The sequence below is a fragment of the Scyliorhinus canicula genome, chromosome 9, assembly GCF_902713615.1.
Source record: "Scyliorhinus canicula chromosome 9, sScyCan1.1, whole genome shotgun sequence".
In the NCBI taxonomy this organism is placed as follows: Eukaryota; Metazoa; Chordata; class Chondrichthyes; order Carcharhiniformes; family Scyliorhinidae; genus Scyliorhinus; species Scyliorhinus canicula.
In genome coordinates this window covers 153910318-153927939 of record NC_052154.1, presented here as the reverse complement: position 1 = coordinate 153927939, position 17622 = coordinate 153910318, and the positions used below count along the sequence as shown (strand labels likewise).

At 42.4% G+C, this 17622-nt stretch overlaps 1 protein-coding gene across 5 annotated transcripts in view; it reads left to right on the top strand.

The window, feature by feature from the left end:
- Positions 1 to 17622, top strand: part of usp47 (ubiquitin specific peptidase 47) — a 188865-nt gene that overhangs the window by 118894 nt on the left and 52349 nt on the right. For all 5 annotated transcript variants that reach the window (XM_038807976.1, XM_038807975.1, XM_038807973.1 and 2 more), the window contains 3 exons: positions 5961 to 6037; positions 11434 to 11489; positions 13389 to 13501. In XM_038807976.1, the coding sequence (XP_038663904.1) occupies positions 5961 to 6037; positions 11434 to 11489; positions 13389 to 13501 (246 nt within the window). The remainder of the gene's footprint in view (positions 1 to 5960; positions 6038 to 11433; positions 11490 to 13388; positions 13502 to 17622) is intronic.

Genomic DNA, 17622 nt, shown 5'->3' with positions numbered 1-17622 from the left:
TTCCAACTTCTTCCATCGGGCAGGAGATTCAGAAGTCTGAGAACACGGACGAACAGACTCAAAAACAGCTTCTTCCCCACTGTCACCAGACTCCTAAATGACCCTCTTATGGACTGACCTCATTAACACTACACCCGTGTCTGCTTCATCCGATGCCAATGCTTATGTAGTACATTGTATATATTGTGTTGCCCTATTAGGTATTCTCGTGTATTTTCTTGAATTCTGTTTAATTCCCTTTTCTTCCCATGTACTGAATGATCTGTTGAGCTGCTTGCAGAAAAATACTTTTCACTGTACCTCGGTACACGTGACAATAAACAAATCCAATCCAATCCAGTGGTCCAAGCACGGATCCCTGTGGAGCACCACTAGTCACCCTTCTCCAATTTGAGACACTCCCTTCCACCACTACTCTCTGTCTCCTGTTGCCCAGCCAGTTCTTTATTCATCTAGCTAGTACACCCTGAACCCCATACGACTTCACTTTTTCCATCAACCTGCCATGGGAAACCTTATCAAACGCCTTACTAAAGTCCATGTATACGACATCTACAGCCCTTCCCTCATCAATTAACTTTGTCACTTCCTCAAAGAATTCTATTAGGTTTGTAAGACATGACCTTCCCTGCACAAAACCATGCTGCCTATCACTGATAAGTCTATTTTCTTCCAGATGTGAACAGATCCTATCCCTCAGTATCTTCTCCAACAGTTTGCCTACCACTGACGTCAAGCTCACAGGTCTATAATTCCCTGGATTATCCCTGCTACCCTTCTTAAACAAAGGGACAACATTAGCAATTCTCCAGTCCTCCGGAACCTCACCCGTGCTCAAGGATGCTGCACAGATATCTGTTAAGGCCCCAGCTATTTCGACCCTCGCTTCCCTCAGTAACCTGGGTTAGATCCCATCCGGTCCTGGGGACTTGTCCACCTTAATGTCTTTTAGAATACCCAAAACTTCCCCCTTCCATATGACAACTTGACCGAGAGTATTTAAACATCCATCCCTAGCCTCAACATCCATCTTGTCCCTCTCCTTTGTGAATACCGATGCAAAGTACTCATTAAGAATCTCACCCATTTCCTTTGAGTCCACGCATAAATTCCCTCTTTTGTCTTTAAGTGGGCCAATCCTTTCTCTAGTTACCCTCTTGCTCCTTACATACGAATAAAATGCTTTGGGATTTTCCTTAACCCTGTTAGCCAAAGATATTTCATGACCCCTTTTAGCCCTCTTTATTGCGCGTTTGAGATTCGTCCTACTTTCCCGATATTCCTCCAAAGCTTCATAGGATGAACTGAATTACTCAGCCAAAGTCTGGCTGAAGGTCTTTCTTCTGTGCTATGTGATTCTCTTCTAAAAGAGGGGGAAAATGTGAATTTATTCGAATCTAGTCATCTGTAATTTTGGTTTTCCACCTCTCTTACATTCTGATCTGCTTGCCCGTCAGCTCTCCCCCACATTCATGGAAACTGGATTTACCCCTTGTGGTAAGAGACAAAGCTGCTTTTACATCATGGCAGGACTAGTGGGTGTTTGTGACAGCCCATCTCTTGGCTGTATTCCCTAACATCTGGAGCCAGCAGACACTTAACAGAGGCAGAGGGGGAATCAGCAAGCCAATCAGATGGTGTTGAGAAACATCAGATGTGGTGGTGCAAGGAGCAAGTGACATTGAAAAGAAAGAGTACTGAGCAGTGAAAACAAGAAAAAGAAGCAACTTTAAATTCTAGAGTGTATTACGATCCCAGACCAGACCCCAACAGTGGCTAGGATACTGGACCAAAACTCCCAATATTTCAGTTTATTTTATGCGGAAAGAATGATACGCTCCGGGTAGTGATTGCCTGAAAAAATCAGGCTTTGATATTTTTAAAACAAAACATTTTTATGAATACAATATTCAATGTTTAATTTCACATCTAAAAGGAACAGCTTGCAATTTTACCCTTAAACACAATTATACAATTTCCCATTAAACAACATCTCTCTCTCTCTCCAGCCAAACCACACTCCATTAGCCTAGACTGAAAAACACATTCCATGTCAGTTTCATCTGCTGTTAACAGAATTATTTTTAAGCAAACACATTCTAGCCGTAGGCGTTTGAATTGGCCACTACATTTATAATTCAATTTTCCTAACATCTTCCAATTATCCCAAGTGCAACCTTGGATAAATGATAAAAAACCATTGAATACATATGAATCATTATGCATTAGAAGTAAGAAATTTTAATTGTTTCTGTATTCTTACTGCTTTGAAGTACTTTTGTACCTATAAAGGAACAAATAATCAACTATGAGAGATAATAACTGTCCAGCATTTGAGAGTACTTTCTCAGCGAGTTGCCTGATGGAGTTTCAGCTTGTAAATTAATGTTACTTCCACTGTAACCTGTATGCTGTCCTTTTAACATCCAAAAGACATAACAAACCTTCACACAGGAGCACATCAAACTGAAACTAAAAAGCAGAAGTGGAGGTCAGCTCCACCCATACTCTGACATCACTCCAGTAACATGAGCAGCCCCATTTCTTAAAGATACATTTCTTAAACACACATTTATTAAAGGATACTCACATGACACCTTCCCCCATGGAAAGAAAATAAACCATCACCTTCAAGATGGTTTCATTTTTCACCCTTTCACCTGCCTTTAAGAAATGCACACAGTAGATATACATTTTTGTTTCAAAAAAGGCAACACACGCAAACGGGTATAATAATATAGTCCATTTTTTTCATCCTCCAACTGAAATCCTTCTCAATTAACAGTCTCTTTGAACAAGAAGGTCTCTGCACGATCCGTCCATTACTCTACGCCTCGGCATTTCTCTTTAAAGTCAAATGCTTTAGTTCAATCTGATCACAGAGTCCCTTGTAATTCTCCAACACAGGAGCATTGGTTATCACAGCTTTCAGGCAGTCAAATGCCTGTTGAAAGTCCACTGTCCACTGAAATTTTCAACGTTTCTTAAGTAAGTCCGTCAGTGGAGCAATCACGCTACAAAACTTTTGCACAAATGTTTGATCAAATCCATTCATGCCAAGAAAGCGCATAATTTCCCTTTGTCTCGAGGGTATCGAAAACTCCTCAAGGAAAGTGACTTGGGCTTTTCCAAATTCACTTTTGGCTAGGTTTATCACTAAACCTGCCTCCAGAAGTCGATCGAAGAACTCCATCAGATGTTTTAAATGTTCCGTCCCTGTCTGGCTGAAAATTATCAGATCGTCGATGTATACCGCACAATTGGGTAATCCTGAAACGACTTTGTTAGTTAACCGTTGAAATGTGGCGGGGTGTTTTTCATGCCAAATGGCATAACTTTGAATTGGTATATGCCATCTGTAGTCACAAAAGCTGAAATCTCCTTTGCCCTTTCGGATAAAAGTACCTGCCAGTAACCTTTAAGTAAATCCAGTTTGGAAATAAAAACTGACTGCCCCACTTTCTCAATGCAATCCTCCAAACGTGGGATAGGATAAGAATCTGTTCTTGTAATTGCATTAACCTTTCTATAGACCACACACAACCGTTGGGTACCATCTGGTTTTGGTACCATCACTATGGGTGAGCTCCATTGGCTGCAACCCACTTCAATTGCCATTTTTTAAGCATACTCTCAATCTCTTTGTTAACCTGTGCCAATTTTAAAGGGTTAAGTGGATGTTGTTTGATCGAACAGCATTTCCCACATCTACATCAAGTATAGCCATTTTAGTACTTCCCAATTTATCTCCACAAACTTGCCCATGTGATATCAATAACCCAGGTCGGTTTGTTTTTCCTCTGAAAGGCAACTCAACAATTTATCCCAATATTTAAGAACATCCTAATTTTCCAATTTAATTTGAGGTATGCAAATTCACGGTCATCTGGATTTGGTTCGTCGCTTTGCGTTAGAATCATTAAAACCTCTTCCTTTTTCTCTCCTTCCCTTTCAAAGTACCTTTTAAGCATATTCACATGACACACTCGGTGAGTCTTCCTTCTATCTGGCGTTCTTACCACATAATTCACCTCACTTAATTTCCTTTCAATTTGATACGGTCCACAAAACCTAGCTTTTAAAGGTTCACCTACCACTGGTAACAATACTAAAACTTTATCTCCAGTGGCAAAACTACGAACTTTGGATTTCTTGTCCGCTACCGGTTTCATCACATTTTGTGCAACTTTTAAATGCTGTCTAGCCAATTCACCTGCTCTATTTAATCGTTCCCTAAAATTTGACACGTAATCCAATAATGTAATTTCCGATTTCTCACTCACCAATTTTTCCTTAATCAATTTAAGTGGTCCTCTTACCTCATGACCAAAAATTAGTTCAAAAGGACTAAATTTGGTTGACTCATTAGGTGCATCGCTAATTGCAAACAGTACGAACGGAATTCCTTTATCCCAATCCTCTGGATAATCTTGACAATATGCCCTCAACATTGCCTTTAATGTCTGATGCTCCCTGCGATTCTGGATGGTTCACAGTTGATTTAAATTGTTTTATTCCTAAGCTATCCATTACTTCTTTGACTAACCTCGAGGTAAAATTTGATCCTTGATCCGATTGTATTTCTGTGGGTAGTCCATATCTAGTAAAGAATTTGAGTAACTCCGCCACAATCTTTTTCGCTGTAATATTACGTACTGGAACGGCCTCTGGAAACCTCGTAGACACATCCATTATAGTCAAAAGATTTAACTACATCTGTATGTAGTCCAGGGCAATAAAAATGTTTCTGGATTTTAGCTGAGGTTTTCCTTATTCCCAAATGACCTCCCACTGGTACCTCGTGTGCAACTCGCACCACTTCCTTTCTATACCCTACCGACAATACTACTTGATGAACTTCTGCCCACTTTTCATCCGCCTGCATATGTAAAGGTCTCGATTTTCTCATCAAGACATCACTTTTACGGAAATAACACTCTGGTATACAGGCAGATTCCTCTTCCGTGTATGCTTTCTGATACATCTGTTTTATTTCTATATCTTTTGTTGTAACTCCGCCAGTGTTCCTGAACTAAAAATATCTGCCTCATCCTCTACCTGTTCTTGTTCTTTTTCAACCATCTGATCAAAAATCGTTTCTGATAATTGCACTTCAGCGTCATCTTCACTCTTTGATTTCTCCTCTTGTCTTAACCTGTGACTTTGCGACCTTGTTACTACACAATCCAGAAAAATCACAGGATATTTGTCCTTCAACACTTCAGTTGTCTGATTTTCCACTGGCTCATCGCCACAGTAGGCATCACTCCCACTTGCGATCCAGCTATATCATTACCCAAGATAAACTGTATTCTTGGACAAGATAGTTTCTCTATTACTCCTACTACCACTTCACCACTCTTCACTGGACTTTCCAACCTTACCTTATATAATGGAACACTACTCTTCTCACCCTGAATTCCACATATTACCTCCTTTTCTGCCAATATTCTTCCCAAACTACATAACTCCTCATCTCTTACCATTAAAGATTGACTAGCTCCCGTATCTCTTAAAATTGTGACTTCTTTGCCTACTCTTCCTGATACACATTAGTAAACTTTGCCCACACAAGTAAATTCTTAAAGAGATCTGGCACCTTCTTATCAATCACCTCTTGATCATGCTGTACGATCTTTCGCATTTTTCAGATCTCTTCCACCCTCCTGGATTTCTTTTTTAATCTGAGGTACATTTCTTAAACACCCATTTCTTAAAGGGTACTCTCACATGACACCACTGTAATCCTTTTTTGCACAGTTTCCTTAAATTATTTTTCCCTTTCTTGAAAAAGGCCTAATGATGCACTTTCTGGATGAAAAACAGGAAAACAGTTTTTGATTTAACTGTGAGATTTGTGAAGATCAATTATTGAACTATTTATGGCCAAAAGATTTTTGTGCAGTCTTAAAAGCTCCTACGTTTTAATGGAAGTAAGAACAAAGTGGTTTTCCTTTCAGATTACTCAAGATGATATTCGAAAAACGTATGGTGGGTCTTCGGTAACCAGAGGCTATTACTCCAGCGCTTTTGCCAGGTAACCACATTGCTTATCCTAAACGTTATTGAGGACCTTTGTGACTGTTGGATAGAAATGTTGGCTAGAGCTGATTCTGCTGCAATAAACTTTTCCTTGAGTTCCGTTTTCAAGGACCATAAAAAAAATGTTGCTTCTGCAACCCCAGGGAAAATATGATTATCGGAAGAGGAGCATTCCGGTCAACCTCTATTTAATTCCATCTTGGCCATCTTGGAGCTGTAACCCTTAATATCCTTACCTAGTTTTTAAATAAATCTTATCGGTCTCAGTTTTGAAACATTTAATTGATACCGCCCCACCCATAGCAACCTTTTGGGGGAAAGAGTTCCCCAGAATTCTACTATCTTTTTATGAAGAAGTGCCTTCTGACATCATCCCTGGACAGTCTAGCACTAATTTTATATTCCCCACCCCCTCCCTCTCCCCAACCATTTTGTGCTGAGGAAATAGTTTCTCTCCAGCCACCCCACAAAATCCTTCAGACCCCTTAATTATCTTTCCATATTATAAAAGGTAAGCGAGAGGCTAAAATAGACATTGGGCCACTGGAAAATGTGGCTGGAGAAATAATAACAGGAAACAAAGAAATGGCAGAGGAACTGAATAGTTACTTTGCATCAGTCTTCACGGTGGAAGACACCAGTGGGATGCCAGAGCTCCAGGAGAATCTGGGAACAGAGGTGAGTGCAGTGCCAGAAGGCAGAGAGTGAGGATAAAGGGGTCTTTTTCCGGATGGCAGCCGGTGATTAGTGGTGTGTCTCGGGTCTGTGCTGGGATCACAACTTTTCACAATATACATTAATGATCTGGAGGAAGGAACTGAAGGCACTGTTGCTAAGTTTGCAGATGATACAAAGATCTGTAGAGGGACAGGTAGTATTGAGGAAGCAAGGGGGTGTAGAAGGATTTGGACAAGCTAGTCCAGTGGGCCATGAAGTGGCAAATGAAATACAATGTGGAAAAGTGTGAGGTTATGCACTTTGGAAGGAGGAATGGAGGCATAGACGTTTTCTAAATGGGGAAATGCTTAGGAAATCAGAAGCACAAAGGGACTTGGGAGTCCTTGTTCACGATTCCCTTAAGGTTAACGTGCAGGTTTATCGGCTGTTAGGAAGGCAAATGCAATGTTAGCATTCATGTCGAGAGAGCTAGAATACAAGAGCAGGGATATACTTCTGAGGCTGTATAAGGCTCTGGTCAGACCCTATTTGAAGTATTGTGAGCAGTTTTGGGCCCCTGTACTGGCTTTTGGAAAGGGTCCAGAAGAGGTTCACAAGAATGTTACCTGGAATAAAGTGCTTGTCGTATGAGGAACGGTTGCGAACTCTGGGTCTGTACTGGTTAGAGTTTAAAAGGTTGAGGGGGGATCTTATTGAAACCTACAGGATACTGCGAGGCCTGGACAGAGTCGATGTGGAGAGGATGCTTCCAGTTGTAAGAAAAACTAGAACCAGAGGACACAATTTCAGACTAAAGGGACAATCCTGTAAAACAGAGATGAGGAGGAATTTCTTCTGCCAGAGGGTGGTGAATCTGTGGAACTCTTTGCCGCAGAAGGCTGTGGAGGCCAAATCACTTAGTGCCTTGAGACAGAGATAGATATGTTCTTGATTAATAAGGGGGTCAGGGGTTACGGGGAGAAGGCAGGAGAATGAGAAAAATATCAGCCATGATTGAATGGTGGGGCAGACTCGATGGGCCTAGTGGCCTCATTCTGCTCCTTATGTCTTATGGTCTTACACTGGAGAACACACAAGCAAAGCCTGTACAACTTGGCCCAACAATTAAACTTTTTAGCACAGGAACATTCTTAGGAGTCTCCGCTCTGCCCCTTCTTAAGCCAAGATGTCCTTCCTGTTGTTTGATGCCCAGAACAAATGCATTGTTCCAGACAGCGGTCTAACTAGAACTCTGCGCCATGCTAATACTTAACCGTTCCCTTTAGATAACGGCCAAAACTCAAGTAACCTTTTTTTTCCACCTTTCATTTCATTTCACTAGTTTTTAGTGATTTGTGTGCTGCACTTGTTTCCCTAAATCTCCCTGCTCATCCTCAGTTTCTAGCTTTTTGCCATTTGGGAAATAGTTTGATCTATCTATCTTCAGTCTCAAGTCCATGACCTTACGCTTGACCTGTAAATCTATGTTTTTTATTAATATGCTGTTGAGTATATTTAATTAGAACTGGATATTTTTGCTTATGTTCGTCGAGCTGCAGGCTTGCATTGTACTCTCCTATTTAGTCATGGTATGATAATATGCACCAAATAGCAATGTGTGTTTTCTTGTGGTCTATACAATTTAGACCAAAGAATTTAATGAAATCAAATGCTTCTATATGTTATTTTGCGCATCTAAAGTAAACTGAGTCCAGGCCAACATTTCACTGTAGTATTGAGAAGTAGTGCAGGACTGTCCACAGAAGGGTCTAGAGCTGAGGGAACTCTGTTGTTGGCACAGTACTGAGCAATGCTGCATGTCGGTGGCCCAGTACGGAGGCGGCGCTGCACTGTCGCTGCAGTCGGTGGCGCAGTACTGAGGCAGCGCTGCACTGTCGGTGGCACAGTACTGAGGCAGAGCTGCATGTCAGTCGCCCAGTATGGAGGTAGCGCTGTACTGTCACAGTACGGAGGCAGTGCTGCACTGTCGTTGGTGCAGTACGGAGGCAGCGCTGCACTGTCGGTGGCGCAGTACGGAGGCAGCGCTGCACTGTCGGTGGCACAGTACTGACCAAAGCTGCAGACTGGCAGTCCGACCTATTGGAATTTCTCCAGCTAGAGAAAATCAAATTTGCCATCCGGGGTCTCAAGAAGGCTTCCACAAAATATGGGGGCCATTCATTCAGTTGTTCCAAGACCTGTTTGCAGCCACCGGCCAGAAAACCAGAGGGAGCTGAAAGCCACAACACAGTGCCAATGAAAAAGGGGGTGGAGGGTCAAAGAAACATAGAGCCCAAATAACATTATTAAAATACATGGCATCACACCGATCAGACACGATCTGAAAAGGAAAGAGGGCATATCAGACCGAAGAAGAAATTTTACATGAGGGCAGTTAGCCCAAAGGTCAGTTTGAAGATATCCCAGAGCAGGTTTCCTTACTCTGGAGAAGGGTGGAACTTAGGACGGTTCTCTGGTTGCAATTTATCTGGGGATAGGGGCTTTGGGGGTTTGAGAGAGCTAGTTGCAGTTAGGACCTGGTGTGGTTTGCAGTTCACTAAGTGCTAGCTGAAGTAAATGGTAGTTAGCTAGACCTGAGCTGCAGAAAGAGTATAAATGTGACTTGACACTCATTGTGTGGGGGTGGTGAGGCTTAATCTCTGTTTGTGAGGAAGCAGAAGCTTCAAGGTTGCTTAGTTTGAAACTAGTGGAACGTTCTAAAATTGCCCAGAGTTTTGTGCCAAAGAAAACAACAAGCTTGGATGTAATGAAAAGTAACCAGAGCAAGGGACTGAGGCATCACAGTCAAGAGAGTGTAAATTAAGGTTTACCTCTTGAGAATAGCTGGAATTGATGAAGTGAGTTCTCTCGAGGACTATGGTCTACTTGTGGCTGGTCTGTACAGAAGATGGACAATAGAATTGCTAGCCTTGCAAGTGATGCCCATATCTTGTGAAATTAAAAAAAGTAACTAACTTGAATTCTTGGGTGAAGTAGTAAACTTGACTGTGTAACATATGTAGTTATAAACTATATTGTTAGGGTAATAGTGGTTTTGTTTAATTATTTTATATGTACAAATTATTTCAAAATGTGAAATCTTGTGGCATAGTTCAAAGTTAGGCGTTCAAATTTATTTTTAAATGTTAATGGTCCCTAACCGGATGGTAACCTATGTCTTAGATTCAGGAGACTGGTGGAATGGGAAGACACGTGGCCATTGTAGATAAAATTTGGTGCAGAAGTGAAAAGTGAAGCAAATTTCAGGAAAGGTAATATAAACTAAATGGTGCAATTTGAAAAGAGGTGAAGTATTGAGAGACCTGAGAGTTCTGTATATAAATCTTTCAGGACAACTTTTAAGAAGACACTTTTTTTAAAGGCATCTGTGACTCTTGGTTTTAATGGAGAAAAAAATGAAGCAAGTTATGTCAAACCTTTATGAATCACAGGGAATGCCACAGCTTTGTGTTTTGTTCAATTCTGGCACCACAGTGTTGAAAGGGTGTCAAGGCCTTAAGAGAAATAACAGAAGACATTTACCAGAATCATACCAGGGATGAGAGCCTTAAGATTAATAAAAAACTGGAGAAAAGAAGTTTGAGGGAAGATTTGAAAGAGGCTTTCAAAGCTAGGAAGGGCTGAGATAAGCTGCTTCCGGTAGCCAGAGGACTCTGATCTAAGGTAATTGGCAGAAGAACCAAAAGTGATGTGAGTAGCTGAGGCTGGCTGTTCACAGGCAGTGATGAAATTGATGGAAATGTGCGCTCGGTATGATAACTGGAATTTGACTGTCCAGGCCCCGACTTGGAATTTTACTGATTTTTCAGTGGTGCGTGTCGCAATTTCCATCTGTGTTTGCACAAAAAAAACAAATCATGTTTGGTGCTGAATTAAAGAGCTACTTGATAACTGCAGTCTTTTTCAATTTCCTGTCTGCAAGGTGAAACTCCTCATTAGGCAATTTCTCCTGAAAAAGATTTTTTTTAAAACAGATTAAATAAATAGCCCCAGTGAATACTGCTTGAAAGAAAAATATAAATGAACAGTATGGTGATAAAGATACGGTAGTATTAATTGTTTTCCAATGTGATCAAATAAATTAGTAGTTTTCTCTCTGCTTGATGTACTTGCAATAATGTCGCAGCACAGAAGGATGTTGTTTGGCCTGAAAGAACTATTCATTTGGGACCTATTATCCAGCTCTTTGCATTCTCTGGTTATCACTCACTAACTAGTTAAAATAGTTCTTCCTGGTTTATATGATCAAAACCCTCCATAATTTTTTATCCTGTTGGTTATTTAAAATATCTGGACTTTCATGTTGCTTGCAGTTAATACAACATTCGCAGTTCAGTGTTCCCTATATATTATAATCCATTTTGCAGTACAATACTAGCTATTCAACACTATGTAGCTTCACTTCTGTGAACCTATTTTTTGACTTTGTTATAATGCTGTATTGTAATTGCAAACTTATTTGACCATGACATTGCAGTCTTCTGAATTACTTGAAAAATGGTTGATGTTTGCAGTAAGGGATTTTCACAGTAACTTTATTGAAGTGTTAATGTAAGTCTACTTGTGACACTAATAAAGATTATCATTATATTTTGGGTGTATATTCATGTAATAGGTGTTTGGAACTTGTGTCAATGTGACAAATTCATTGGTAAGACTAGAGTTGTGATTGAGAATTGATGTAGGTAACAACCAAACTTTTTCTCTTGCCAGCTCCACCAATGCATATATGTTGATTTACAGACAGAAGGAATCTACGAGAAATGCAAGTGAGTAATTTTATTTTAAATATCTTTGAATGCTTTTTTGTTGTTTGCAACACAAAGATAACTATCTTAAATTAAATTTTAGAGTAGCCAATTATTTTTTTTCCAATTAAGGGGCAACTTTAACATGGCCAATCCATCTCCACTGCACATCTATGGGTTGTGGAGGTGAGACCCACACAGACGTAGGGAGAATGTGCAAACTGTGCACTGACAGTGGCCCGGGGCGGGATCGACCCCGGGTCCTCGGCGCCATGAGGCAGCGATACAAACCACTGCGCCACCGTGCCGCCACAAAGATCTTTAAAAGTTTGACAAGATCATTGTATTGGTTTGTGGGAAGGACATGCTCATATGCAGCCAGCAAGCAACATTCATGTTGTCTTTGATCAGAATAACTTGATCCTATATCATTTTCATCATGTCATTCATCAGTTAATCTGTAAGAATTGCCACCTAAATTATGATACATCCTAAACTACCTGCATAGATATATACCTGAAGTATTCATAAATGGATCTCTTGCAGATGAATCGTTAAACTGTCTGCCTTGTCAGGTGGGCATCAAAGGCTTCATATCACTATTTTATGAAGAGCAGGGGAATTATCTTGGTGTCAAGGAATGGTTATTCCTCAACTAGCATCACTAAAAATGTATCTAATGATCTCATTCCCATTTGCTTGCAGTAAGCATATTGACTGCCATGTTGTCTGCATTACAATAGTGACTTCACTTTCAAAAAGTACTTACTTTAGGTTGTCCTGTATTAATGCAAGTCTTTCCTTTTAACTTTCCATATGACCTGATGTTGATTGGTGCAAAATCTTGACATAGGCATCAGTCAAAACTGGAGCTCAGGAACCTTAACATAATTCACAGATACCTGTAGTGTGAAAGTAAATTAGCACTTTTGCCCTTTAGATTCAAACCAAGAAATTTTGTGCCTATAGGAATGGAATGAAGGATGTAGAAATGAGCTCCATTATGGCATTCAAACTGCATGATGGATGAAAAGAACACCTGTGTTAATTTTTAATCACCAGCTTCATTCAGCTATAAACAGTCACAGATTTGAGCTTTGGAAAGGAGAAGATCAAAAAAGGCTACCCAGTCTATCTAATCAGCATAAAAAAATCTTGCATGTCTGTAATCATCAATCCTTCGGGTATTCATTTTTAGTGTTTTTTTCCCCACACTATCTGACTCTTTGGGGAATCCATTTAATGGCATCTGTGTCCCCTGATTCCAGAATTGCAAAGTTCAGTTTATCAATTCCCTTATGGATCTACAATAGGTCTCCATATAATGTCTCCAATTCACTTTCTCAGTGGAATAAACCATTTCATCTCCTTCGTACCCCTGAAGTCAATTGACTTCCCTTTCCAGCACTGCCTCCAGGGCCAGAATTGTGCTGAGTGTAATCCATGTATAACTGCAACAACTTGCATTGATATTGTCCCTATAATGTAACATATCCTCCAAAGCACTTCACAAGAGCAAATTCAAGCAAACGTTGACACAGACACCCGTAAGGAGATACTAAGGAGGTGACGAATAGCTTGGTCAAACAAAACTCAAAAGTACTAAGCTTGGTCAAACAAAACTCAAAAGTACTAAGTCACACGATCATGAAAGTTGCTGTATAAATGCACATTTTTCTTTTTATTGTCGTACCAAGTCCATTATCACGTCTTGCCATTGGTGTTCCAATCCTCTGGCTATAGATCCGAGGTTCCATTATCTTCTGCTGCACAATGCTTCACTATTTTCAATGAGCAATTTAAATTCTTAAATTGTTCTTGCACAATGACCCATAATATGAGAAGATGAACTTTTAAAAAATAAATAAAATACTTGGCTTTCTGTTTGAGGTATAGAGCCTAATTTTTCTTCTTTGATAGAGTTTTTGGACATCCATGAATTTCCTGAGCACATTAAACATCTGGTCCAGAAGGAGAAAGAAACAGAAGAACAAGAAAAAAGGCAGCGGGAGATTGAACGTAACACGTGTAAGGTATGCTGCATAGTCACGTCCAAAATTTAGTATTCCTTCAAACCTCAGCAAGACAACATGAGACATTGTCTGGTTTTATATGCTAAAGGAATGGATTGCCCCTTCATTAAGCATTAAAAAAAAGAAATTTTATAGTGTATAGTTAATTTGTGTTGCTGTGGTTTGAGCCATATCATCAAAGTTACGAGGAGATGGGATCTACAGGCACTGGTTCAAATCCCACCACGGCAGCTGATGGAATTTAAATTCAATTAATAAAACCTGGAAATTGAAAGCCAGCGTCCGTAATGGTGGCCATGAAACTATCATCAATTGTCATAAAAACCCATCTGGTTCACTAATGTCCTGTGGGGAAGAAAATATGCCATCCTTATCTGGCCTGACCTACATGTGACTCTAGATCAAAGAACAATGTGGTTGACTCTTAACTTAGCACAGCCATTCAGTTCCAGGGCAATTGGGGATGGGCAATAAATTCTGGCCTTGCCAACAGTGGCCACATCTGATAAAACAAATAAATACAAGCATCTAACACACTTCACCAGAGTTTTATAAGAACAAAGGTTGACACTATGTCTCAAAGTGATATGAAAATAGGTATCGATGATAATAATTATTATCATCGAAAAGCTTTGACAAGGAAGTAGGCTATAAGGGGCATCTTGAAGGAGGACGGGGAGGTTTAGGGAGGGAATTCCAAAGCTTAGGGCCTTGGCAGAGAAGGCATTGTGATCGATGATCAATAAAATCAGTGACGTGTAAGAAGCCAGAATTGGAGGAATGTAGAGATGTCAGGGTTGTGGGGCTAAAAGGAGCTACAAGTTTGTGTTGTCTGATGACAGCAATAGCCCCCCAAAATATCCCTCCATCGCAGTTTTGTGCAATTGCATCCAATTCTTATTTAAATAATGCTACAAGTGATCCCACAACCAACGGATCAGATCCAAGCTCTGCAGGCCTGCCCCATCCAGATGTAAATGGTGATGGACAATTAAACTGACAGGAAGAGGAGACTCCTCAAGCATCCTCATTCTCAATGATGGGGGAACTGTGCACATAATTCTAAAGATGAAGCATTTACAATCTTCCTCAGTTAGAATTGCGGAGGGATCATCTACCCTGACCTCCTTCAGAAATTCCAAGCATCGCAGCTGCCATTGTTTGGTTAACTCGATTCACTTCACATGATATCAAGAAATGACTGAGCGCCGAGAGCAGAGGCCGGGGTGGAGGTTTGACTCGGGGTTGTTGGCGGATGGAGGTTTTTGTGACAAGGTGCGGTTGGCGATTAGGGATTATGTGGAGTTCAATCAGAATGGGGAAGTGTCGGCGGGCATTTTTTGGGAAGCACTGAAGGCAGTGGTCCGGGGAGAAAGTATCTCATTTACGGTTTTTGCGAATAAGGAAAGGAGGGCGGAACATGACCGTCTAGTGAGTGAGATAGTGGAGGTGGACAGAGAATATTCGAGTGTGCCCACTCATGGAGGGATTGGCGAGGAGGATAAAGTTGCAGGGGAAATTTGACAGGCTGACAACAGGGAGGGCGGTAGGGTAACTGCATAGGGCAAGAGGGGAGCAATACGAGTATGGGGAGAAGGCGGGCCACATGCTGGCGCATCAACTGCGGAGGCAAGCTGCGTCCAGGGAAATATTGAAGATCTGGACTGGGGCTGGGATGTGGTGGATCGCAGGGAAGATAAATGAGGCATTTAGAGAGTATTATCAGGGACTTTGAGGCAGATCCAGTAGGAGAGGAGGGGGCATGGGGTGGTTTCTGGACGAGCTGGAATTTCCCCAGAAGCAAAGAGGCAGGTGTTGGAGGAGCCCCTGGGGCTAAGGGAGGTGCTGGATAGTATCAGGGGTAGGAAGTCAGGGAAGGCCCCTGGACCACCGGATGGGTACCCAGCAGAATTTTATAAGGAATTTGCAGCAGACCTGGCACCACATTTGTTGGGGTGTTTAATGAAGCACTGGAGAAGGGGGAGTTGCCAGAGACTATGAAGCAGGCAGTAATCACACTAATCCCAAAAAAGGGAAGGATCCGGTGGAATGTGGGTCACATAGACCCATATCACAATTGAACACTGATGTGAAAGTGTTGACTATGTTGTTGGCGGGGAGGATGGAGGGTGGTTGCAGAAGATCAAACAGACTTCGTGAAGGGCAGGCAGCTCGCGAGTAATATAAGATGGCTGTTGAATGTGGTGATGAATCCATCGAGAGCTGTGGTACCAGAGGTGGTGGTGTCCATGGACGTGGAGAAAGCATTTGATCGGGTGGAGTGGCGGTTCTTGTTCGAAGTTTTGGGAAGGTTTGGGTTTGGGCCGAGATTTGTGGCATGGGTGCGGTTGCTGTATGTGGCGCCAAGAGCGAGGGTGAGGATGAATGATATGAGCTCACAAAGCTTTGACTTAGACCAGGATACGAGGCAGGGGTGCCCGCTGATGCTGTTTGCTCTCAAGGGTCGGCAGAGTGGCAGGGGATAATGAGGGGACAGAGGGAGCATCGGGTGTCGCTGTATGCCGATGAACTCTTGCTGTATGTTTTGGATCCGCTGGTGAATATGGGAAGGATTATGGGCCTGTTGGGGAGGTTGGGAGGGTTCTCTGCATACGAGCTGAATGTAGGGAAAAGCGAGGTATTCCCGGTGAATGAGCTGGCACAGCGGGCTAATTTAGGGGAGATGCGAGGGATAGGTTTAGGTACTTGGGGATTCAGGAATGGATGGGGCTCCATAAGTGGAACTTAATGAAGCTGGTGGAGGAGGCCAGGGAGGATCTTAAGAGGTGGGATACACTGCACTTAACGTTGGCAGGGAGGGTCCAAGTGGTGAAAATGAATATTCTGCCGAGGTTCTGGTTTATCTTTCAGGCTTTCCCGGTCTTTATACCAAAGGCCTTTTTTCGGAAAGTGGACACAATCATCTCTGACTTTGTATGGGCGGGGAAGGTGCCAAGGGTGGGGAGGACCCTGCTACAGAGGCAGCCGGGGGGGTTGGTGTTGCCAAACTTGCTTCATTATTATTGGGCGGCGAATGTGGACAAGGTGCAGCGGTGGTGGGAAGGAGAAGGGGTAGAGTGGGTTAGGATGGAGAAGGAATCTTGTAAGGGGTTTACTTTTGTTATGAACAATTGTATTGAGGTATTTTTGGCATATAAACAATGACATTGTATAGTACTGTACAAAAAGAAAAGCAAATAACGCATAGCAAAAACCACAACTTCATTCTCTCAAGGACCTGCCTAAACCACCCTCTACTCTACCACACCCCCCCGCCCGCTGAGGATTAATTATTCGGGAAGAAGTCAATGAATGGCTGCCACCTCCGGGCGAACTCGATAGTGAACCTCTGAAGGCGAACTTAACTTTCTCTAGATCGAGAAAGCTCGCCATGTCCGATAGCTATACTTCGGTCTTCGGGGGCCTTGAGTCCCTCCATGCCAACAGTATTTGTCGCCGGGCTACCAGGGAAGCAAAGGCCAAGACGTCGGCCTCCTTCTCCTCTTGGACTCCCGGGTCCTCCGACACATCAATGATTGCCACCTCAGGACTCATTACCACCCCAGTTTTCAAAACCCGGGACATGATGTCCGCGAATCCCTGCCAGTACGCCCTGAGTTTAGGGCACGACCAGGACATGTGCATGTGATCAGCCAGCCCACCGGCGCATCTGGCACACTTGTCCTCCAGCCCAAAGAATTTACTCATCCACAGTCATGTGGGCCCGGTGCATAACCTTAAACTGGATCAGACTGAGCCTGGTGCATATTGTGATTACTCTGTTCAGAGCGTCTGCCCAAATTCCGTCCTCCATCTCTTCCAGATTTGGGTCCACACTGATGCTCTCACTTCCCCTATGTGCCTCCTCCACTGGCCCCAGATCCGAAGAGCTGGTGGAGTACCATGCCGGCGGGAGCGGCAGAGGCGCTGTAACCAGGGCTGCCAAACTGGTGCCCCTCCACGAAGCAGCCTCCATCTGCTCCCAAACCGACCCCATACCCACCATCCATTTCCTTATCATCGCTATGTTGGCCGCCCAGTAGTAGTTAAAGTTCGGCAACACCAGCCCCCCCTTCCCCTCTGCTCCTTTCGAGCATCACCTTCCTCACCCACGGGGACTT